The 25,519-nt window shown below is 39.1% G+C and overlaps 1 protein-coding gene across 1 annotated transcript in view; it reads right to left on the reverse strand.

The window, feature by feature from the left end:
• The window catches only part of GUCY2F (guanylate cyclase 2F, retinal), an 89,795-nt gene that overhangs the window by 26,437 nt on the left and 37,839 nt on the right, over positions 1 to 25,519 (reverse strand). Inside the window, exons 7-9 of the mRNA XM_027054884.2 lie at positions 20,259 to 20,348; positions 4,800 to 4,976; positions 2,420 to 2,576 (exon numbers count right to left, since the gene is read on the reverse strand). Of these exons, the coding sequence (XP_026910685.1) occupies positions 2,420 to 2,576; positions 4,800 to 4,976; positions 20,259 to 20,348 (424 nt within the window). The remainder of the gene's footprint in view (positions 1 to 2,419; positions 2,577 to 4,799; positions 4,977 to 20,258; positions 20,349 to 25,519) is intronic.

Consider the following 25,519-nt stretch of genomic DNA (forward strand, 5'->3'; position numbering starts at 1 on the left):
AAATGAATAAACATTTTTAAAAAATGTTTTTAAAGTATGGTATTACAACAAAGTTCAGGGGCACCTGCTTGGTTCAGGGTTAAGCATCTGACTTCGGTTCAGGTCATGATCTCACGGTTCACAAGTTGGAGCCCCACGATGGACTCTATACTGACAGCTCAGAGCCTGGAGCCTGCTTCAGATTCAGTGTCTCCCTCTCTCTTTGCTCCTCCCCTGCTTGCGTTCTGTCTCTCTCCCTCTCAAAAAATAAATAAACATTTTTAAATGTTTAATATAAAAAACAACAAAGTTTAAAGCCCTAAGGATCATAAAGAGAGGAGCTTAGCTGAGCAAAGGGGGTCATGGAAAGTCTCTTAAATCAGTGGTATTAAAGTTAAGCCCTGAAGAAAGAGTAGAATTTAGCCAGACTCAGAGGAGTGTATAACAGACTGGGAAGGGAAGAGTATCCCAAGGAATGGGCACAGCATGTGTGAAGACCTGCAAGTAAGAGAGAGCCTGGGGTAAACAACTGGAAGGAGCTCAGTACTGCTAGAGCACAGATGTGGAGAGGGAGTGATTAAGCACGAGAGGTCCACAAGGCCCAAACCACACAGGGCTCATAAGCCATGTAAAGGAATTTGAACTTTATCCTAGGAGCAATGGGAAGCCATTCAGTGAGTTTTGGCACAGCTGTAACATGATCAGATTTGCAGTTGAGAAAACTCCCCTCTGGCTGCAGTGCGTGAAGAGTGGATTTGAGCATCCAGACTGCCATTGCAATTTGGAGAGTGAAATGAAGCAGTAAGAGGGACAGACAGCAAGAGACAGACCGGATCCATACACACACACACACACACACACACACACACGCACGCACTATCTTTTCCCCACTCTAATACCAGAGCTTCTTAAGTTTGCAAGTTGCCAACCTGTGAATTAAGTGGAACTCTGGGTGGCTGGTCATTGTGTTTTATCTTTTATAGATGACTCATAGTGACAGGAAGCTAAGTACTTGCCAATCTGCAGCCGTTGTCCTCAACATCCTCAGCATTAACACCAGGCAACTATTCAAGATTTCAAATTGGAATTAGCCAAACAATAACCATAAGACTAAGTTGGCAACAAGAACAGGTCCACAGAAAGGGGGTGGGGGGCGGAGAGAGAAAGAGAGAATATCACATGGTTTTTACTGTGATTACCAGGAGCTTCAAGTCCTCCAAAGTATGGATGGGCAGAGAAAGGAAAATGTTATTATAAGCCATAATTTAGCTAGATGTAGGGGCCAGTCTTCCAAAAACCTGAATTGAATTCCTGGCACTGCTGCTAAGTAGCTGCAGGACTTGGGCAAACCTTGAGTCTCAGTGATCTCATCTGTAAAATGAGAAAGTTGGACTAGATGCCTCCCTAAAGTTCAGTATTCCATAAGTTTTATAGAGCATGAAGATGATGCCACTGATGGCTGAGCTGTCTGTCTGTATGCATGTGTCCTCCCTGTGTCTTTCAGTTTTCGTTTCTCTTATGTAGTAAAGTCTGCAGTGTGAAAAGTTCCAATGCCACAGACTCTTAAGAATATGAGTATATGTTGTAATCTTGATATGTCCCTCTGTCTGCCTTTTTGGGGTTGTCGGTTTCTCTGTGTTTTTATGTCACTCTCTTCTTCACCCTTGCAGTGCTGGTCAAAACCTTTAATGCCCAAGTTTCCTATATGTATTTAACTCAGTTCATTCTCTCCTTCTCTACTCTTTCTCTTTCTTCCTTCTTCTCTTCCATCAGTACATTCCCTCCTATTTTTCACTCACCCACTCCCAATTCCCCATCTCAGATTTCTCCTTTTTCTTTGATCTGTTATGACCCCTACAGGCATTGTTTGGTGCTGCCACCGGGGCCCTAAACAGAAGACAAAAACACAAAACGGGAGTTTACAGGCATGCCTACTTATTTACTAGAAGGCCATACTTCTGTCTGAAGCCATCCCACACAACCCACAGAGTATTTACTTGTTAGGAGCCCCCTCCTTGCTTCTTTCTCTCAGACTGAGACAGTGAGGGTAGGCTCTAGTGACATCCCATTCCAGCATGTGCTTCGTGGGGGTCCAGCTACCAAATTACCTTCCATTCAACTTGACAGGTATTTATTGAGCACCTACTGTGTGCCTATAGCTCAGCAAGTTCCTCCAGAGACTCCTGGGGTCTCCAAACAATACCGCTTAATCCTGCCACAGCAGGAACTCAACATTATTGCACTGGCTTTGTTCTGAAGGGTAGGCTCTGCTGAGATTACAGCCTGCAGACTTCATTCAACTCCTTTGGCTTGGAAATGAGGCTGAATTTTCAACAAAAGTGGGTAGTTGAATCGGCCTGAGGCTTTAATTCAGTGCGTATTCTCATTTGAATTTTGGAGTTACCTTGTATGCATCAGAAGGGCATAATACATTGCTTACCTTCTGCAGAAGGTTCCTCTTGGGAGAGTCTTAGTGTTTCCAAGATATCATTAAAGCCGTAATCTGTCACTTTTAGTACAAAACGCCCATCAACCACACAGTTCCGAGACTTCAGCCTCCCATGAGCAAACTCTCTGTGGTGTAAGTACTTCATGCCCTGCAGATGATACAAACAGGATTTATTTAGTAACTAATTTAACTATTTTGTGCTTTTAGAAGCCAGTGTCTGAGCTTGTTAATGGTATGAGCTATTATAGGCAAGAATTCAGCCCTTTTTTCTTATATGCAGGCAAAGCAAAATTTTGACAAGAATTATTTCCAGGTCCCTTCCAGCTCTAAAATTTTATGCTTTGATGAATAAATGTATCTTGTATGTATAGAGAAGTGTCTGTTATTGGGAGATTTATTGACATTTCAAACATAGGATAGATCCATACATACATAATTTCCAAGAATTGAAAGATTCTGATTTCCCCCCAAAAGGTCTAGCCCAACTTTCATCCACCATTGGCAGGAATGAAAATTGGTTCACCTTTTTGGTGGGCAATTTGGCAACAGGTATCAAAATTGAAAGCATGCATACCCTGTGACCTAAGGATTCTGCTTCTCCTCTAAAGAAATGCTTGTACATCTGCACAAGGAGATATACACCAGAATGCTCAAGGCAGCTCTGCTTTATAATATTATATCATTAAAACTATAGTAAATATGTATCAAGAAGGAACTGTCCAAATTGTGGTGCATCCCAACTGTGGAATATTCTCCAGCAGTTAACAGCAATAAAATAGATCCGTATGTACGAACAGGGAATCATCTCTAAGCCATAAAGTAAGTGAAAAATACTAAGATGCAAAACTATGTGACAGCATATATTTTTAAAAACAACCAAATCTATAATGTATGTAAATACACATGAAATGAATTGCAAGGTTAATCATCAAATTGTCATCAGTGGTTAACTTTGGGGGAAGATGTGAAAGAGGGTTGAGTAAATGTCAATGTATTCCCATATATATTTATATCATGTGATTTTAAATTTCATTTAATACGGTATTTTTGTAATTAAAAATATAACATGAAAGCTGAATACTGCTGATCTTTGCAGCTTGCTGGGCAACTTTATATGACATTCAAATGTAATCCACCAGGACTCTATCAGATGGGTTTATTCATTCACATATAAATGCAATTCATATTCTAGTGCAATCATCTCAGAACTGTTTATGCTGAGCCCTTTTAAGTACGTTGCTCTATTTTGTGGCCTGACACTCCTTTGTATTTGTATGCTTTACATCCTGTGCCCTCAGAAAATCTGCAGTCCCCAATACTTCCAAGCCAAGTCTGCAGTGGGTGAAATTTCCCCCAGGGTTGTCTAATGCTTGGCTTTCATTTATCATGGGCCTGAGAGGACCGTCATTTAGAAGATTCTCCCTTAACTCACGGGACCTTGCTTATAGGATGAGGGGAAAGAGTACTAGAATTGAAATCAGGAGATTTGGATTCTATTATCAGCTCTACCACTTAATAGTTGGCTGATAAATATTTATTGAGCACTTACTATGTATGGCAGACACTATATAACAAAGTATACCTCATTTAGCTTCTCTGAACCTCCGTAAAAGGAGGCTAATCACACTTATTTTATGGACAATTGGAATGCGATAATGTCTATAAAACTACCTTGAAAAAGGTTAGGCCACAATAGAAAGGTCAAGACTGGTCAATATGCAGGAAGCTCAACAAATCATTGATTAAGCAGTTCAGCTCCATAAAAATGCATGTAGATAAAATTTGCATATTATTCCAAGGAGTTCAAGGACTGCAATAAGCCAATACATAGACCCATCCATGAACCCCCTTAGCTGTCAATAGTCCTTGCCTCAGAGAATGGAGTTGCTGCCCAATAGACCCTATGGTCTTTTGGCTTTCTGGTCATGCTGAGTTTTATATTTACACCAATGGTATGTAAAGACCTGTCACCTACTTCTAGACTGAAGCACCTTTTAGAAGCCGAACCAGGAGATGAAGCTAAGCAGCACCAAAGGATCTGGGAATGAGTACTTTTCCACATCCAGAATGCAGAGAAACAGGATGGAAGAAAGTATTGCTTAAGGCAAAGAGTGCTCAATGGCAACAGGAAGTAAAGACAAATCTGGCCCTCAAATTGAGGAACACGGGTGGGAAGAGTAAACCTTTTCTATATCAGTACCTTATAATAGATATGGACAAAGGGACTACGAGAAGTGATGCGGTCAGACCATGGGTAGGAAGGTGGAAGAGTGAGATCATCACAATGATCCAAGGAAAATAAAACATCCCAAAAACATTTAAATTCTAATCTCTAGGGAAAATCTAAAACTTCCTCAGTCTTTCCATTAACCTTGATGAGATCCAACAGAAGTGATGATTTAAACATCCAGTCAAGTTTCACATCCTGATTTGTCAATATGTCTTCTAAGCTCCTTCTGGAACAGAATTCTGTCACAATGGCAAACATTCCTGAATCATAGAAGAAGCCCAATAAAGGGTTAATATTTTCATGACGTAGGTCCTTCATCTGGAAACAGAGGGAGAGAGAAAAGTCACAACTGTCCTGTCACAACTGGGGACTAGAGTTTAGAGCACATACCCTTCTCTTCATTCTTCCTATGAATGGTTGCTGTGATAAGCTGAATTTTGGCCCCCATTATCTCCAATCTCTGATTTTAGTCCTGTGATTGTTATGTTATATTGCAAAAAGTAGGCCTAATCTGATTATATGAGTCCTTCAAACCAGGAGAGGAGGGAGGAGCAAGAGTCAGAGAGATTCAAAGTGTGAGGACTCAACACTCCATTGTTGACTTTGAAAATGGAGGAAGGAGGCTACAAGTCAGGGAATATGGGCAGCCTCTGGAAGCTGCAGACAGCTCTCAGCTGACACCCAGCAAGGAAATAGGGACTTCAGTCTTACAACTGTACAGAACTAAATTCTGCTGACAATCTGACTGAGCCTAGAAGTGATTTACCCCCAGAGACTCCAAATAAGGGTCCAGCGTGACTGACACCTTAACTTCAGCCTTGTGTGATACTAAGTGGAGCACCCAGCTGAGTACACATAGACTTCTGATCTACAGAACACTGAGATAATAAATGGGTGTTGTATTAAGCCACTAAGTCTGTGCTATTTTGGTATGGCCGTAAAGGTTCTGCTCGCCAATTCCACTGTGTCTGTTGGGGAAAGGGGCTTCCCACATAACCAAGCAATTATTCAACACCAGCTGGGTGTCCTATAATTCAATTCTGACAATACCTGCCTGGAGATAGCATCAGATACCACAAGCTAAGGGTTCAGTTCTACAAGATTGCTCCCATACACACACACTTCAGACACCAGTGACAAATCCAGGTCACCTGGGCTTCTGACAAACCAGGAATAGATTGGAGGTTCCAATAATTTGCTAGAGTGATTCGCAAAATTCACAGAAGCATTTTACTTACTAGGTTACCAGTTTATTATAAAAGGATATAATTCAGGAACAGGCTAGATGGAAGAGATGCATAGGGCAAGGTATAGGGGAAAGGTGTGGAACTTTCATGCCCTCTCCAAGCATGTGCCACTCTCCCCAAATCTGCACATGTTCACCAACCTAGAAGCTCTCCAAACCCTGTCCCTTGAAGTTTTTATGAAGGCTTCATTACATAGACATGATTGATTAAATCATGGGCCATTCATGATTCATTCAACCTTCAGCCCCTCTCCCTTCCCCAATTGTCAAGGGGGTGGGACTGAAAGCCTCAACTTTCTAATCACGTGGTTGGTTCCCCTGGCAACCAGCTACCATTCTTAGATGTACTCCAAACATCTCGTTAACATAATAAAATACACCTTTACCATTCTCCTCACTTAGGGAATTCCAAATGTTTTAGGAGCTGTGTGCTAGAAATAGGGATGAAAACAATATATATATTATAAATATATTATATATATGTAGTATATATATATATATATATATATATATATATATATATACACACACACAGTATCATAGGCAGTGATAGAAAATTAACGCAATGGTCAGAGGGAGATTTTAGAGAGAGATCTATCTTAGCATATTCTAAGTGAATATTAGGTCTGTGGCCTTCTTCCTGATTCGTTGAGGACTCTGGAATGGAGCTCAGTGAGCCAGGAGAACTAAAGAAGTTTAATACAATAACAGATTGTCTATTTGTGGATATTCATCTCTCCAGTGTCTATTAAAATAAATAGCCTACATAAACATCAGGCCAAACTCTATAAAACTTGTTTCAGAAGAAACATCTAGAATTTTTACCACATTTTCCCTTTGCATCATTAATTTTTTCACTAATGCAAAAAGCATTCAGTGTGTGCCCACATGTCCAAGGCACTGGACTACATACATGCTAGAGATGCAGAGATACACAAAATGAAAAGAGCTCACATTCAAAGAGGGGTGATAGACAAATAAGTTGACAGCTGTATTTTATTGTGAAATGTATTCTTACAGAAGGTTGCATGGCATGCTGGGGGAGCTCAGGTGTTAATTCAGCCTGAAGGATCAGAGAAGCCTTCCGTGAGGAGGTAATGTCTTGACTGCCAGGAAGGACAAATACGGGTTGACCAGATGAAGGTGACAGGGTGGGAGGGGCTGAGAGTAGGAGCATGTTATGTTGAGGAAATTGAAACAGGTTTAGGGTGGCCAGAACAGAGTGTAAGGGAAAGAATATGAGACAAAAGACTGGAGAGAGAGAGACAGGAACCACATTCCATGGGTCTTTGACAACCTTGATACGGTATTTGAAATTTATATTATGGGCACTCAATAATTGCTATCTACTATTCTTACTATTTAAAGGGGATGAGAGGGAAAAGGGCTCCATGATCACTTCCAGATTTCTACCTGGATTCCTGGGCAGATAGCAGTTCTATATATTGATATAGGGGACTCAGGGATGGTGTAGTAATGGATATGTTGGTGTCCCACCCATTTCCCCTTTACTGTGCATCACTCAGCTGCTGTGAATGTTGGCTGATAACTCACAGCTGTTCCATTCTCAGGAAAATTGTCCTAGGGTCCAAGCCAAATGGAAGCCAACTTACCTTAAAGGTTTTGTCCCACCCACAGACCTTAGCCAATGATTGACTCCCTGGGAATGGTACAAAAGTCCAACTCCCTGGCCTCAAGGTGGGACTCCTGATATAACTTGCACTCCAGCATTTTCCCCATGAGATCACACTGAAGCTAGTCTCCAGCTGAGATCACATACTCGCTGAACTATTACTTCTGCCCTATGCTGCTTCCCTCACTCCCTTTCTCTTGAAGCAATGAGTAATTTGAACAAGAATCTCCTCTCAGGCTCAACTTTTAGAGAATCTGACCTAAAATAGATGAAAAAACAAAATTTTGGTGATGAGGAAGGCCAATTAATTCAGCTTGGGAATTGTTAAGAATGAGGTGCCTGTGGGACATCAAGGTGGAACTATTCCAAAGACAGTTGGATATTCAGGGTTTGGAGCTCAGGAGAGAAGTCTGATCTAGATGGATAAATAAACTCAGGAACTGTAAACATGCAAAGCATGGTATATGAAATTAATGGGAGTGGCTAAGATAGCCCAAGGAAAGCCTACAGAACAAAAAGAGAACAGGAAAATATCAACATTTAAAAAATGGTAAAAGGAAGAACATCCTACATAGACTTAGAAATAAGGCCAGGGAAGTGGAGAAAAGACTGTTTAGAACAATATTATGAACACCACAGAAACAGTTTCAGGAAACTGAGGTAAATGACAGAAAGAATTGCAGGAAAATGTTATCAATACTAGAGAAGTCAAATGAAGATGAAGACAGAAAAGTAGCTGATGAATTTGACCATCAATAAATTATTAATAATAGAAACTTACCCTATTAATATGTTTACACAGATATACAAAGATATATATATTCTACATATATTTCACAAATTGTACCTACATTTCATGTGGGAAATAAGGAAAAGGATTAAATCACAAATTATTCTATGTTGAGCATTGAGACTACAGTGGGACATTTATTGAGATGGAGTACACTGGCTTAGAATATGAGTCTATTTCTCCAACAGGGTGATGTAAGCTGAGGTTAAATTATCCCTAGTGGAATTGGCAGCTATTAACCATTAAAGGTGCCTTTTAAGCATAAAAGCCTGGCACCCATGACAAGTCATTTAGTACAAATGCAGCTTAAACCAGCTAAGACAGACATGGAAATTCAGCCCACACTAGTAAAGTGGGCACTTTCTATTAAAGTTTTATTGTACCATCTCTTATGGAGCAAGCAGCCAATACTATAGGTTCTAAACCTCTTTTAGAAGACAGAATACAAAGTGTCTATGTCTGCCAGCTATTCAACACAAATCTATTTCCTTTTCTTATTTGAAAAACATCTAGTCCACATTTTATAGCCTCCCCTGGAGCTAACTGTAGCCATATGACTGAATTCTAAGGAGTGAAATGTAAGAGGAAGTGACATGTGCCATTTCTAGGCTAAGGCTTTTAAGAAGTAAATATATGCCTTTCATGTTATTTTTCACTTGTATAGATGAATGCAGATGATGGCAGTGTCATAGAAGAAGACAGAGGCATAAGATGGTCATATCTTATGATATGGGTCCCCAAATCCCTATATTGGAAAGAAGTCACCTGCCAACAAAGAACACCTGCATTGTACTGTTATTTGGATGAGAATTAAACTTCTTCTATGTTTGAGACATTAAATATTTGGGGGTCTATTTGTCACAGCATCTAGCTTTACACTAGGAGCCTTAGCATGGAAAAAGTTCAGGCCTGGGTTTTCCCTAGATCTTTACAGTCATATGTCCTCAGCTACAACCAATAGAGAAGAGCCCACATAGGAACCAGGTAGATACTTACATGCAGTCATGTCCTACTGATATTCTGGACAGCCCAAGGAAGCAAAGAATCTTTGGAACACCTTTTTTTTTTTTTTAGCAAGATGGTCATCTCAACATTTCCTGGGCAATCATGTACCTCACCCCTTCAATAATATGTCCCTGAGTGGTTGCCATCAAATGTTCAAGACTTCAATTGTCCTGTCTCCCAAGATGTTTGTTAGTACTGCACCTACATAAAAACTTTAAGCATTCAATCACCAGAAAAAAAATGGTCCTGAGTCAAGCATTAGCTTAAGTGGTCTTAAAGATAGCTTTAACTGCTTGAAAATGTTTCTGGGACATAGTAACATCAGCATAATTCCTACTTGCACTGCAGCTGCATACCACATCAGTACCTGCCATTGCTATATCAGCCATTGCTACATGTTTTGGCAATAAGGTTTTCTACCTCCATGGACTAAATGGCTGCTTATGTCTGTTTCCTCTATTTCATTTTGTTTTGTTTTGATGTAGAGAGCTATTGTTCAAGACCTCCTACCCTTGTACCAACCTATTCACTCTTTACCACCTAGAGGTCAATGGTTGTGTAGAACATATTAACCAGGTATTAGTAGATTTCTGATGCTATGTTTCCTGCTGGTAACACTTTATTAATTTAAAAAGCATGTGTTGAGTACCTTATTATATGTTAGGCACTGAGTTAGCCAGCTTAGGGATGGTGACAAATGGTGAACAAAATATTATATGGCCCCTGACGTCTTAATTAAATAGTTACATGAATAAATGTAAATGTGCAACTCTGACAAGTCCTATAAAGGGGAGATACATAATGTAAGTGTGCATAATTGGGGCTTTGACTAATCAGAGAGGTTGAGGGAGGGTTCCTGGAAAGTGACAATTGAGTTGGGAGTTAAAAGATCAGTGGAATTAACCAGACAAAGAAAAGAGAGAAAAGTGTTCCAGAGACTGAAATAGCATGTGAAAAGGCTCTGTGCTAGGAGCATATCAATCCAGGGACTGAAAAAAAGTCAGTGTGGCTGACACAGAGAGGACAAGGGAAATATTGTGGTATGAGATAAGGATGAAGAGGCAAGGCAGAACCAGACCATGGAGGATCTAATAGACCATTTTAAATAGCTTTTTCTTTATATTAATAGCAATTAGAGGGACTTCTATACCATGTAGGATGTAGTAAGTCATGTCAGACTACCATTCCTGATACCATAACATTAAAAAGCCAGATAAATTGCAAAAATATCATATTTGAAAAGACCATGAGGATATGTAGAAGCAAAAAAAAAAATAGGACCTAAAATTGAGGGGGGGCAGGAGCCCTTCTGAGATAAGGAGACTGCTGCCAGCCATTTTCTTCCTTGGGGACATTTGCTAATCCTTAACACAGGCTGAAGGTCAGGTTTAGCCTACCAGAAGGGTTTTTCTGAGAAAAAGAAAATCAGCAAAGTTTCAGCAATTGTGGAGTACTGGCATGACAGTTAATAAACTTCAGGAGACCTAAATGTGAGCTGGCTCCCCCGCACACACAGTATATATTCTGAGTTTGGAGGCTATATAGAAGACTAGGAAGCTTCTATAAGGTGGGCTGAAACCTCCTTTAGTTTCCTAATATTTAAGACGCAAAGTTGCCACAAACACATGGCTGGTGTTTTCCTCAAGATATTTGCCAAACGTAGAAGCATCATGGGGTAAGGGGAGAGGCCAAAGAGTAAAGACCAAAGGATACGAAGCATAGTCTGAACATACTAATCTTTCAAAGTGAAGAATACAGAGCTCTGCAGGCTTTTCAAGGGACAGGCTTGGGAAACATAACAGGACTAGAGGTGTATTAAGTCTAATTAAAACTACAACACACCTTCGATTCAGCTCAGTCTCTGATTAAATTAATGTGATTACTCCCTCACCCTACCCACCTAACAGATGAAAAGAAAAAACCCTCATTGGTAGAACATATTACCTGGAGCCTCTACAGTGTCTTTATATAAAATATCTACCCACATAATAAAAAAAAATTACTAGATATTTGAAGGGACAGCAACAATGGAAGACAGAAGACAATGGAACATGTCTTTAAATAATTCATAGACAAGAAAAACCTGATAAAATATGGAACAGTATTTTTAAAACCATGAAAGCAGTAGAGAGTGAACAAGAGCATAAATGGAGGTAAAATTAAACCTGAAAAGCACACTAAAATAGGTAAAATTGTGTTTGCATTTGTGTTTGTTTTGTTTTGTTTTCTTTTTATGATTTTACATGCACCTCAAACTGCACATGAGTTAAGGGCAGAAACTGCATCCTGGCAGGTTTGAGGTGTAAGAAGGCAAAGTTTTGAGCCAACAGGACACCTAGAAAGTCAGGGAAGAATACCTGGAAGGTGATGTGCTGTAGAGCAAGTTCAATCCCAAAATACACATATAAAATTTATTCAAAACTACATTTATCATTGTGAGCATTTAATAAAGTATATAATTGTGAATCTTTACGTTGTACACCTGAAATTAATATAATATTGTATGTCAACTCTACTTCAATGCAAGTTTTTTTTTTAATCTTCCCAAATCTTTGGCTGAATGTTAATCTTTGCATGCTTAGGGAAAGTCCCAGGGACCCTATAAAAAGGCAACAACTGAACCTGCAAGTATGGACCAGAGATTTTAGTTACTGCATACCACATGGGAGAAGAAGTTGAAAACTGAGTCTAGCCAAGATAACTGCCTGCAAAAAAAAAAAAAAAAATCATTCTTCAGAGCAATATAACAGAATCCAGAGTTTCTAAAATGTATCATTCATTATATTCAGTAATCAGCCAACAAGTCTTAGATATGCAAAGAAGCAGGGAAATGTGACCTATACTCAAAAAAATAAAAGCAATCAGTAGAAATCAACCCTGAGATGATAGAGATGTTGCAACTAGCATAAAAAAACTTTAAAGCAGATATTACAAAAATAGTTGAGGACTTAAAAGACAACATATGCAAAATAAATATACAGATAGGGAACATCACAGAGAAACAGAAACTATAAATATGAATCAAATGGAAATTCTATAGCTGGAAAATATAATAACTGAGGTTAAAAAAATTCACTAGATTGGCTTAGGAGATGACAGAAAAGTCAATAAACATGAAGAGAGATCAATCAAAAATACACTAATCTGAAAAACAGAGAAAAAAGGATTGGGGATAAAATGAATAGAGTCGCAGGGATCTGTGTGATAATATCAAGCAGCCTAGCACATACGTAACTTCAGTTTCAGATGGATACAAGAGAGAATGAAAAAGAAAAGAAAAAAGAAATAGTAGCCCCAAATTTCTTGAATTTGTTGAAAGACTTCCATTTAAATATCCAAGAATATCTTCATTGAACCCCAAACAGAAGAAATACAACCTAGGAACATCACACTCAAACTCCTGCCATTTGAAAATCAACTTAAACATCTAAGAAGCTCAGTGAACCCTAAACAGATTAAACACGAAGAAAACTACACGTATACCCATCATAGTCAAACTTTTGAAATCTAAAAATAAACTTTTAAAGACAGAGAATATATTTTTTAAAAATCTTCATGATTAAAAAAAATTTTCACAGAAAATCAGAAATAGGGACATGTGTGAAAAAACCTTCAGGTAACATCAAACCCAAGAGTAAAACATTAAATCATTTTCCTCTCGGGCAAAGACCAAGGCATGGATGTCTTTCTTCATCATTTCTACTCAATACAGTGTGAAAACATCAAAACACTGATGAGAAAAATTAAAGAAAATGTAAATAAATGAAGATCTATACCACGTTAATGGACTGGAAAATTCAATATTGTTAAGATGTCCATCATTCCTAAGTTGATTTACAGATTCATACACTTCCTATCAAAAGTTCCAGAAGGTTTTGCTTAAGTAATAGAAGCTGATTCTAGGATTTATTGAAAATTAAAATGAACTACACTATCCAAACAATCTTGAAAAAGAACAAGTTGGAGGAGTTTACACCACTTGACTTTAGGACTTACTCTAGAGCTCCGGTAATTAAGTAGTGTGATATTGGCAGTAGAGTACATTAATGAGTTAATATAACAGAGTAGAGAGTCCAAAAATATACCTACACATATATAGTCAGTTAATTTTTACCAAATTGAAAAGTGAACTCAATGGAGAAAGGAAAGCTTTTTTAAAGCAGTTGTTAAGGAACATTGGATATCTCTATGGAAAAGCAATGAACCTTGATCATTTTCTCAGTCCATACACAAAAAAGTAATTCAAGATGGGTCATCGTCCTAAATCTAGACTCTTGGAATAGGCAAGGATTTCTGGCAATAAAATAAAATAATAAACTGAACTTCTTCAAAATTGAAAATTTTGCTCATCAAGAAATGCCACTAAGAAAACAAATAAGCCACAGACTTAGAAAAAATAGTGTAAAACATATATCTGACCAAAGGTTTATATCTAGGATACATGAAGAATGTCTCTGAATCAAAAATTAAAAGACCAAAAAAAAAAAAAAAAAAAAAACCCAGCAATTTTGTATTAAATGACAAAAAGTTGAATGGGCAATTCACAAAAGAAGATACACAAATAAATTATAAACATATGAAAAGGTGTTTCACAACTTTAGCCACCAACAAAATGCAAATTAAAACCACAATAAGATACCACTTCACACACACCAGAAAGGCAAATATCAAAGACAGGTGCTGCTGAGAATTTAGAGCAAATGGAACATCCATATGCTTCTGCAAGGAGTGTAAAATATTATAACCAATTAATTAGAAGAACTGTTTGGATGTTTCATATAAAGTTACATTTGTCTCTGCTCTACAACTCATCTAGTCTACTTTTTTTAAGATTTTATTTTCATAAGTGATCTCTACCCCCAACATAGGGCTCACACTCACAACCCTGAGATCAAGAGTCACATGCTCTACAGACTCAGCCAGGTGCCCCTCAGTTAGTCCATTCTTAAGTATTTACCCAAGAGGAATGAAAACATATGTTAACAAAAATACTTATAAAATATTTATAGTTGCCTATTAAAAGATGTTCAATATCACTAATCATCAGAGAAGCAGAAATCAAAACAACAATGATATATCATGTCAGGCCCACTAGGGTGGCTTCTATTAAAAAAAAGGCAAAAAAAAAAAAAAAAACCCAGAAAATAACAAGCATTGGCAAGGCAATGGAGAAATTGGAAGCCTTGTGTACTATTGATAGGATTGTAACTAAATGGTGCAACCACTATGGAAAATTGTATGAAGATTCCTCAAAAAATTAAAAATAGAGCTGCTATATGAATCAGTAATCCTACTTCTGGGTATATATCCAAAGAATTGAAAGCAGGGTGTCAGAGAGATATTTGCACACCCATATTCAGAGCAGCACTATTCACAGTAGCCAAGAAGGGGAGCCAACCAAAGTGTCCACCAAGAAATGAGTGAATAACATACAATGGTGTATTATTCAGCCCTAAGAAGGAAGGAAATCCAGTCACATATTACCACAAGGATGAATCTCGAAGACATTATGCTGCATGGAATAAACCAGTCACAAAAAGACAAATGCTATGTGATTCCTATTATATAAGGTTTCTAGAGTAGTCAGATTCACAGAAACAGAAAACAGAATGGTGGTCAGCAGGATTTGGGGGGAGGGGGAAAAGAGAGTTGTTGCTTAATGGGTACAGAGTTTCAGATTTGCAAGATTAAAAAGTTCTGGAGATCTATTTCACAACAATGTGAAAATATACTTAACAGGCCTGAACTGTGTATTTAAAAATAGTTAAGGAGGCACTTGTAGTGAGCACTGGGTGTTTTATGTAAGTGATGAATCACTAAATTCTATACCTGAAACTGAAACTAAAGTTGATTCATCATAAAAAAAGTTAAAATGGTAATTTTGCGTTTTTTCACAATTAAAAGAGTATAGTTGCCTTATACATTACACCAAAAAAACTAGAAAGTAGCCACATGTTCATCAACAGGAGAATGATAAACTGTGATACATTTATAAAATGAAATACTACTCAGCAATTTTAGAAAATTAACTACTATTACCTTCAAAAACATGAATTAATCTTAAAAGCCACTATGTTGAGAGAGAAAAACCAGGCACATAATAGTACGTGCTGTATTATCCTATTTATATGAAATCAAAGAACAGAAAAAAATACTAATTTATGATGATAGAAATCAGAAAAGCGGTTGCCTTTTCTGACAACCACTAGGTTGAGTAGGGGTAGGAGCAATGACTAACAAGGGAAACAAGGAAACTTTCTAGGATGATGGACACTCTACATTTTGTTTTGGGGAGTGGTTGCACAGATATATGCAACTGTCAAAATTCATTGAGTAGAACATCTAATTAAACCTGAATAAAAAATATATTTTAAAAACACAATGACACTATGTGAAATGAGCTGGCCACAAAAAGACAAAGGCTGTATGATTCCACTTACATGAGATAGCTAAATTCACAGAGACAGAAAATATAATAGTGGTTACAAGGAGTTACAAGGAGGGAGTGGGTAAGGGGAGTTGTTTAATGGATACAGAGTTTCAGATTTGTGAGGTGAAAAAGTTGTGATAATCTGTTGCAAAGTAACGTAAACATACTTAACACTACTGAACTATATACTTAGAAATGGTACACTGTGTTATGTTTTTATCATAATTAAAAATAAATATTAAAAAACAAAACAATGAGGGGGCACCTGGCTGGCTCAGTTGGTAGAACATGTTGACTCTTGATCTCAGGGTCATGAGCTTATAGCCCTACCTTCCGCATAGAGATTACTTAATAAAACAAAATTTAAAAAACAACATTGAGATACCCCTATAAATCCAGTAGAATGGCTAAAACTATGAAGACTGACAGTAACAAATATTGCTGATGACGTAGAGCAAAGGGAACTCTTACAACTTGCATGCAGGAAATCAAAATGGGAAAAGGTTTGATAGTGTCTTATAAACTTAACTGTACACTATACGTTAACATAGAAATTCCACTCCTAGGTGTTTAACCAAGAGAAATTAAAATGTGTCCATAAAAAGACTTGTAAAATAAAAGAGAGACGTGCGTAAAGCATATTTATAGCAGCTACATTCACAATAGTCAGAATTGGAATCTGCCAAAATGCCCACCAATAGGAAAATGCATAATTAAATTGTGCTATAATCATACAATTGAATACTACTCATCAATGAGAGGAACAAGCTATTTATACACACACAATAACTCTGATTAATATCAGTTGGTATGTTGTATGATACTACTTCTATGAGGTTACAGAATAAGCAAAATTAATTTAAGATAGGAAAAATACCTGGAACACTGGGTCCCTCTTTGGGGGGGGGGGGGTGGCACAAATTTACTGAAGAACACAAAGGAAATTTCTAGAGAAAAAAGAAATGTTTTTAAACTTTTTTTAAGTTTTATTTATTTATTTTTTAAAGAGAGAGAGACAGAGAGAGATTACTAAGTAGCCAGGGTATTAGATGGTACAGAGAATATGCCAATGGGGAAGAACATGAGCCTGGGAGACATGGCCTGATTTTTCTACATATATTTCTGCAGAAATCAGGGCCCTAAAAGGTGTTGAAAGTCATCAGTCCTTTGGCCTTCTGACTCCAGCTGTTTGTCTTTCAAGAACATCTGTCTCATTGTACACGACTCTTTCCTATAGCTGGCTCCCCAAGATCTGCTTTCAAGTCTGGTTCCTGGTACCCAGTCCCAAAATTTTAAGATCATGAAGGCACGTAAGTAGTCAAGGCAGTGTTGGATGCATAGTGATAGCACAGTCAGGTCTGCCTCCTGCCCCATAGAAGCACTAGAAAGGAATTAGGGCCTCTCACATGGTAAATTCTGGAAAACTGTGGCCTTCTCCCTAGAACTGAGTTGCTATCTGTACCTGACATGGCCACACAAGTCAGTAAGGGCACACATAAAAAGACGTCATGAGAATAATAGGAACCAGTTTTCTCATTATTAAAGAACAGAGTTACAATATGGAAAGGGGAAAGGACAAAATAAACTCTGTGGCATTCAATAATAATTAGAAGTATAAATATGAACTCATGGTTTTAGATAAATGATACATAGATAGGAATACAATTAAAACCCATACATGCACACTGATATAAATATATGAATAAATAAATAAATAGTAGAGAAGGTAAGGCTCTTTCTTACAATACAATACCAACCAATAAACATAAAAAGAACATAGGAAACTAGTGGGCAATAGTTTGAAGAAAAACAAGATATTTACACAAACTTAAAGTATCTGTTTACAGATTATGTATGAATTACAGTGGGGAAAAAACCCAGTAACTCTATAGTGGAGAAATCTAGTAGATTTTGAAACCACCTAAACTAAGTAATCAAAATTAACATCACCAATAATGGGACAACTGATATTGTGTGCCTCCTAATAAAAAGCACTTTGAAAAGGACAATGCATCACTTCTGTAGTCTTCTGGTTGAAGATGCATAACCTAAATCAAACCATGAAGAACACGGGATAAACCCAAATTGAGGGGCCACCTAGCAAATAACTGACCTGAAGTCTTCAAAAATATCAAGGTGAAGGGGCACCTGGGTGGCTCAGTAGGTTAAGCATCCAACTTTGGCTCAGGTCATCATCTCACAGTTTAGGAGGTTGAGCCCTGCAATGGGTGAGCTTGAGCCCCATTATGGGCTCTGTACTCTCTCTCTCTCCCTCTGTCTCTGAACCTCGTGGGATTCTCTCTGTCTCCCTTTCTCTCTCCCCTTCAGTCACTCGTGTGCTCTCTCTCAAAAATAAATAAAATGAAATAAATAATAAATAAATAAATAAATAAATAAATAAATAAATAAATATATTTTTTTTAAATAAAAAATATCAGGAGCCTGGGTGGCTCAGTCGGTTGAGCATCTGACTTTGGCCCAGGTCATGATCTCACGATCTGTGAGTTCGAGCCCCACATTGGGCTCTGTGCTGACAGCTCAGAGCCTGGAGCCTGCTTCAGATTCTGTGTCTCCCTCTCTCTTGGCTCCTCCCCCACTAATGCTCTGTCTCTCTCTCTCTGTCAAAAATAAATAAACATTAAAAAAATTTAATAAAAATAGAATAAAAAATATCAAGGTGTAGACAAAAACAGAGAAAGGCTGAGAAACTGTTCCAGATAAAAGGCAACTAAAGAGGCATGACAACTAACCACAATATGTGAACCTGGATTGGAAACTGGTCTGGGAAAAATTAGCTATAATGTATTTATGACCATTGATAAAATTAAAATATGGATACTAGTTACATAACATTATTGTATCAATATTCAATTTTCTAATTTTGATAATTATACCATAGTTATGTACAAGAATGCCTTTTTTAAGGAAATACACACTGATATATTTACAGGCAGAAGGGCAGATGTCTACACCTTACTCTCAAATGATTCAGAAAAAAAAATACATAAATTTATAAGTAGAGAATGAAAAACAATTAGGCAAAATGTAAACACTTGCTTAATCTGGATAGGGTATACAGGAATTCCTTTAATTATTCTTGCACCTTTTCTGTAGATTTGAAATTATATCAAAAGTAAAAATTACCCAAAAATCACAGACACACTGTACCTTGGGCCAATACCTATTGTTTTCTTTCCATACTTCTAGTTAATCAGCTCCCCCAAGTTTGGCCCTGTTTGGCTCCAGACTTTGAATGTAGCTCTCTATGTAGCATCCTGGATCATCAAATGAGTGTGGAATTTCCTATTCTAGCTTGACTTTGGTCCCCCTTCTAGATTTATCTCTCATTATTTTACCTTCAGCTCCAGACATCAAAACCACATGTAAGAGAAATACCAAACCATAACATCTCATCTGACCCCTGGGGTTCATTCCATCTACCATGGGCCACATATCTTCTATTTCCCCATTTTCTTTGTTTTTTCACTTGTACAGTATTCTGGATGTGTATCATTCATACCTCTTGGATTGATTTGAACTTGCCTGCTTCATAAATGTGAAGAAATCTATCATTACTTTCTAAAACTCCCACTCTCATGAGTCTGAAGGAACCAGAAACAGTCTCTGTAAATCTTTATGGACTCACAGTTCAAGGAGGTGCCAAGATTTTAAATGGTTTGGGAGGAGCTGGGGTGCCTGGGTGGCTCAGTTGGTTGAGCATTGGACTCTTGATTTTGGCTCAGATCATGATCCCAGGGTCATGAGATCAAGCCCCAAGTTGAGCTCCATGCTGAGTACAGAGCCTGCTTCAGATTCTCTCTCTTTCTGTCTCTCTCTTTCCCTCCTCCTCTCTCTCTCTTTCTCTCTCTCTCTCAAATAAATTTTTAAAAAATGTTTCGGAAGAATCATCATCACCCCTGACGTAGCTACACACTGCTTCCTTAAACAAACCATCTAAGGACTCTTTAAACATAATTAGTGGGACTGGGGAAATCATTTTTCTTATGCAAGAAATAATCACAAAATGACTTTTCCAGGCCTGGCAACTGAAGATTTTGAATAATTGTGGGTTGTCTACTTAATCATAATAGCTACTATCTTACAAAGAAGCTATATGTCAGGAAATGTGCAAGATTCTTTATGTGTATTCTCCCTTTTAATCCTCACGCCAACCCTTGGGAAGTAAACATTAATATATATATATATATATTTTTTTTTTTTTTTTTTACAAACAAGGAAAGTAAGGCCCAGGGAATGTAGGTGACTTGCCCAAGTTAAAACAGCTCTGAACTGGTAGAGCTGAGAATTGAATCCTTCATGTCCCTTTGACTTCAGAGCCCATACATTCTTCCTTCACAGCATCACCCAGTCATATCAAGCCAATAGCAATCCTGCAGTTTCCCTGCACTGATTTGTTAAGGGGACTTCCTAACAGCTGGTGTTCGTTGCTCTGGAAAAAGGATTGGTTTGAGTAGGTAAATGAGGGTTTCTCATACCATTTCAAACATATTACTTGCACGTGCTTTGATGGACTTAATGTCTCCAAAACCTCCAGAGGGGAACTTCTTCAGCCACACCCAATCACCCTGGAAAGAAAAGGAAGAGGGGGTGATAAGACTTAGTTGCCAACACCTTCAGAGCAAAGGCTCTTCCATACACAGGGTTTTTAATCTGACCATCAACTCAAACATGCTTTGTTCCTCCCCCATTACCCTCCACCACACGGACACTCTGTGTTTGAGGTAAAAATGAGGCCATGCGGAGAAGTTAAATGTAAGCTCCAACTAACTAAAGACAGGGAAACCACTGCAGGTATGCAGACCCCAGAAAAGCAATGGTACCTCTCTCCACAATGCCTCCCTTCAATAACTGCAGGAAGCACTAGGTCATTTCCTTTATTCATAGCTAAGTGATGTAGCACCAGGTTCTCTGCGATTAATGGTGATGGTTGTGATTCTTACTGCCTCGAGGCATCTGTGTTGGGAGATGTAGGGCAGAAGACAGAATGCAGCGAATGTTGTCTGCATTTACCTTGATCCATTTTTCTCTCATGGGACAGGCCATTTTGGGGGAACTCTCATGCTTCAATCATAAACCAGTTGGCTTAAATGTACCTTAAACATTTCTTATCTGGATGCACACATGTACCACCGTGGTAATAGGAGTAATCTAGACTCTTCCAGAAGTCCTTTTGACTTTTGAACCACAAAGCAGCTATTGCTAAGGCTGCGGTCAAGTCAAAAACCAACAATTATCTTATTGTCTTCACTTTAACACCAGGGCCTGATAGATAACTTTCCTCTACGTGCATAGCCTCAAGGATTCATCAGTCATCAAGCCCTATTTAGTTTCTGTCCGACCCAAATTTTTTGAAAAAGCAATACAAATATAGATCCCTTTTTCTCCATAATAATAATAATGCCTTACATTTGCACAGCGCTCTTTACTCTTCGAAGGGCTTTCACATCTATTACCTATAGCCTGGAGATTCCATTTCAGGCTGCACCAATTTGTCATCGAGTAGAGATAATAAAGCAGAGAGCTCTGTGCAGTCAAATTCCAAGAATAAGAGAGTGTAACCACTCTCTTATTAAGGAATATATCCAGCTGTGGTACTGCATCTGGAGACCTGCCAGAGGCAAAGGCTAATAATGGGAGCTGCAGGCATCTGAGTTACTCGCCCGCACTTTGTGTTACAGGGCATCTTTTAGCCAAGGAGCTTGAAACCCTTTAACTAGAGGCCTTCAGCCACTGGGCAAAACTGTGCCAGCCAGGCTCAGCACCCACAGAGTCTAGCAAGGCAGTCCAGGATCAGTGTCTGTCTGCGGCAGAATGGTCGAGCACAAAAGGCAGCCTTCCTAGACTCTTGCTCAGAAATTCCGTGAGTGCGGCCCCAAACCAGCGGCCTCGTGATCACCTGGAAACCGGTTAGAAAGGCCAATTCTCAAGCTCCACCCCACACTTAAAGTTTATTTATTTATTTTGAGAGAGAGAGAAAGAGAGTGCACAAGCAGGGGAAAGGCAGAGAGAGAGAATCCCAAGCAGGCTCTGCACCACCAGTGCAGAGCCCGACACAGGGCTCAAACTCACAAACCCTGAGATCATGACCTGAGCTGAAGTTGGATGCCTAACTGACTGAGCCACTCAGCACCACCATACTTTCTTATTTAATCATAGAAGTCATGAGGGCCAGACATGAGCTCTAAGTTGTAACCTTCAGAGGACTTTGCCCTTTAGAAGGATCAAAGCCAAAGTTTAAGCTGAAAGAAAAAAACTCTAAGCTGAAAGAAAAAAATTCTAATTGGGAATTCACAAAATCAGCAAATGTGTAGGATACACCAGTGGACAATAAAGCTTCCCACCATCTTTGCAACTATATTACTTGGGCCATGGTCACTATTAGTTGTTATTGCACCTTTGTGCTAATTAGAAAGGGTGCTTTCGGGGCACCTGGGTGACTCAGTCAGTTAAGTGTCTAACTTTGGCTCAGGTCATGATCTCACGGTTCATTGGTTCGAGCCCCACATCAGGCTCTGTACAGACAGCTCTGAACCTGGAGCCTGCTTAGCTCAGAGTCTGCTTCGGATTCTGTCTCCCTCTCTCTCTGCCTCTCCCCCACTCACGCTCTGTCTCTCTCAAAAATAAAGATAAACAGTAAAAAAGAAAGAAAGAAAGAAAGAAAGAAAGAAAGAAAGAAAGAAAGAAAGGGTGCTTTCCTTCAAGTAAAAAAATAGATATGTGAGAATATTCTTTTACAGCCTGTAGCAGCCCTGTGATGTTGGGCAGGAGCCCTGGCTGTATACATACATGCACGTGCCACACTCTTGTTTACTCATACATTCTCCAGATACCAGGGAACACATTCCACTAGCAGCATGGATACTCTGCATACCACCAAGCCCCAGAGCCTCTTTGTCAGGTTTGGAGTCAAGCTGTAAGGGTGGAGGTGAGAAGCTGAAATTGGACTTCCAAAGCTATTGGGCAGGAGACAGGAATCACCTCACGAAACTCCTAGGGAATAGTCAAGATAGCATATAATCAGGTGCACATATGTTTACCAGTGATAACGTATGTTCATAGTCAAGTGTGCTAGTATAAATGTAGATATAAGAAGTTCCCACCCCCCACCCACCTCGTTCCAGAGCTAGGCTAGGAGACCAGAGCCTCTTTGCCCATTCCTTTACCACTCTCATATAACTTAGTATACATCTATAATGTGAATAGCACCCTCTTAGACATGGTGCCCTTGTTCAGTGCACAACCTGAACATCAGTACTGAGACTCTGCCAAAACCCAGTACCTGATACCTTCTTCCTGGAGTCAGCCATATTATAGACATGGGTTAGCCTTCTCTCTGACTTATTAGCTTTTAGAAAGAGTTAAGTAGAGCTTTTTTCCCAGCCAAATCACCAAATTTGAGAGCTGGAAAGGGTCTTGGATATCCCTATTCTAATCTATCCATATTTTGATAAAGAAACTAAAGTCCAAAGAGATTAAATGGCTTGCCCAAGGTCAGAAGGCTAGGTAGTAACAGGACCAAGGTCTTCCACTTTCCACTTGATTGCTCTTTTCTCTCATGGGCTTTCTTTGGTTTGGGGGATTTGTGTGTGTTTGTTTTAAGATTTAAATAATTCTCACAAACTTTATAAGCAAATTTTTATTGAGACTCTGTGTGTCCTACTTCATGAATAATGAGGAAACGGAAGAAAATGGGCAGGTTTTATCTTCACCACACATACACTATTTGTTTTGTTTTGTTTTTGTTTTAAGAGAAAGAATGATAAAATAGTTCATTCATCATTCACTTTTTAATTAAGAAGAAGAAACATCAAACTCTACCCACTAAAGTTTTTAGAAGTAATTTAAAGTCCATCAGTTTTGCACTAAGGCCATGGAGCATTAACTAAGAGTCAAGAGAACAAGGTCCTGGGACACCTGTATGGCTCAGTCGGTTAAGCACCTGACTTCAGCTCAGGTCATGATCTCATAGTTCATGGGTTTGAGCCCCGCATTGGGCTTTATGCTGACACCTGGAGCCTGGAACCTGTATCAGATTCTGTGTCTCCCTCTCTCTCTGCCCCTCCCCTGCTCGTGCTCTCTCTCCGTCTCTCAAAAATGAATAAATGTTAATAAAGAAAAAAGTTAAAAAAGAGAATGAGGTCCTAGACCTGGCTCTGCCTCAAACTCAGGGGTGACCTTAGGGCAGCCACTTAATCAGCCTGAGCCCCAGTTTTCTTATTGAAAGAGCTGGACAATTCTGTGATGAGAGAGATGGTTGGTGGAAAGGAGAGGGGGGTGGGAGAGAGAGGTATAAGCGATATAGAAGAAAGTGGGAAGGCCTCCTGGGTGGCTCAGTTGGTTAAGCATCCAGCTCTTGATTTAGGCTGAAGTCATGACCTCACGGTTTGTGGATTCAAGCCCCGAGTTGGGCTCTGTGCTAACAGTGTGGAGCCTGCTTGGGATTCTCTCTCTCTCTCTCTCTCTCTCTCTCTCTCTCTCTCTCTCTCTGCTTTCCTCTGATCTCTCTCTCTCTCTCAAAATGAATAAACTTTTAAAAGAAGGTGGGAAAATAGAAGAAAAGAGGCTCTGGGAAAGGAAGATGCATGGGGAGGGTGTGCAGTGGAGAGACAGAAATGAGACAAGGAGGAAAACACAGGGAGAGGCTGAGAGGCAGAACGAGTTGGAGATGAAGGGAGAGGATAAGTTCAATAGGTTCTCGCCTAGTGTATCAGGGTTGCATTAATGCCTGCCTCACCCCTCTCCCCTACACTGTGGGGGCTATTAGAGCGGATCATGACATGTTCCCACTGTATCTGTGATTCACATTCTCTCTCCCCAGCAGGCTGCTCATCTGGCTTTCCTCTCTTATCCCAAAGAGGATCTATGAAATAAGGGCTGATTTTCTGGTGCAGTTCCTAAGATTGTGCATCTCTGTGCGTAATCCAAGTGCAAATTTGTGTCAGTGTCGCACAATGTTATGGCACATCCTAGACAAGGCTGCCCTTTGCTAGTATTAGTCGTCTGCTACTCCAGGCATGTTATCTGGAACGTGCAGATCTTCCAATAACAATTCTTTTGAAAACCTGATTTATTTTAAATAGAAACTAGATAACGAATCTTCTTTAAAATACTCCTAATAGAGGACCGTTTCAGAAGACACACTGAACCGCTTTGTTTGATCTGTTGATTCAATTAACTTACACTCCCTCCCAGAGTCCTCTTCAGCCTTTGCCAGGCAGTTTTCCAGCTTCCGCTGTCTTCCTTCGCACCCTGCCATCAGCCTAATCTTGACTGCATGGTGTGGTATTATTCTCACTAACAACCTCCTTTTGTGCAGATAAAGGCCCCCTTTGGCCTATACAGTTCAGAAATACTCATGATCTGACCGACCAACAGTCATTTATGGGAACTAACTCAACTTTCTGCCTCTTTCCGAAATGGGGAAATATCTGACAGATTCTTAAAGGCCAGTTACCTCCAGAGGTTTATTTTTTCCCTTCTCAATTCTACACTATAACCTTCCATCTCCACTAAATAAAACATACCACAATTCAACACATAAATTCTTCTACAGAATCAGGGAATCATAGCATATCTGAGCCAGAAGAGGCCTTAGAGATCTCTTAGTCCAGCAATTCTCAGCCCTGGCTGCACACAGGGAACCTTTAAAAACATACCAATGCCAGAGGTGCCTGGGTGGCTCAGTTGGTTAAGCTTCCAACTTCTGCTCAGGTCATGATCTCACGGCTTGTGAGTT

Source organism: Acinonyx jubatus, chromosome X, assembly GCF_027475565.1.
Source record: "Acinonyx jubatus isolate Ajub_Pintada_27869175 chromosome X, VMU_Ajub_asm_v1.0, whole genome shotgun sequence".
Lineage (NCBI taxonomy): Eukaryota > Metazoa > Chordata > Mammalia > Carnivora > Felidae > Acinonyx > Acinonyx jubatus.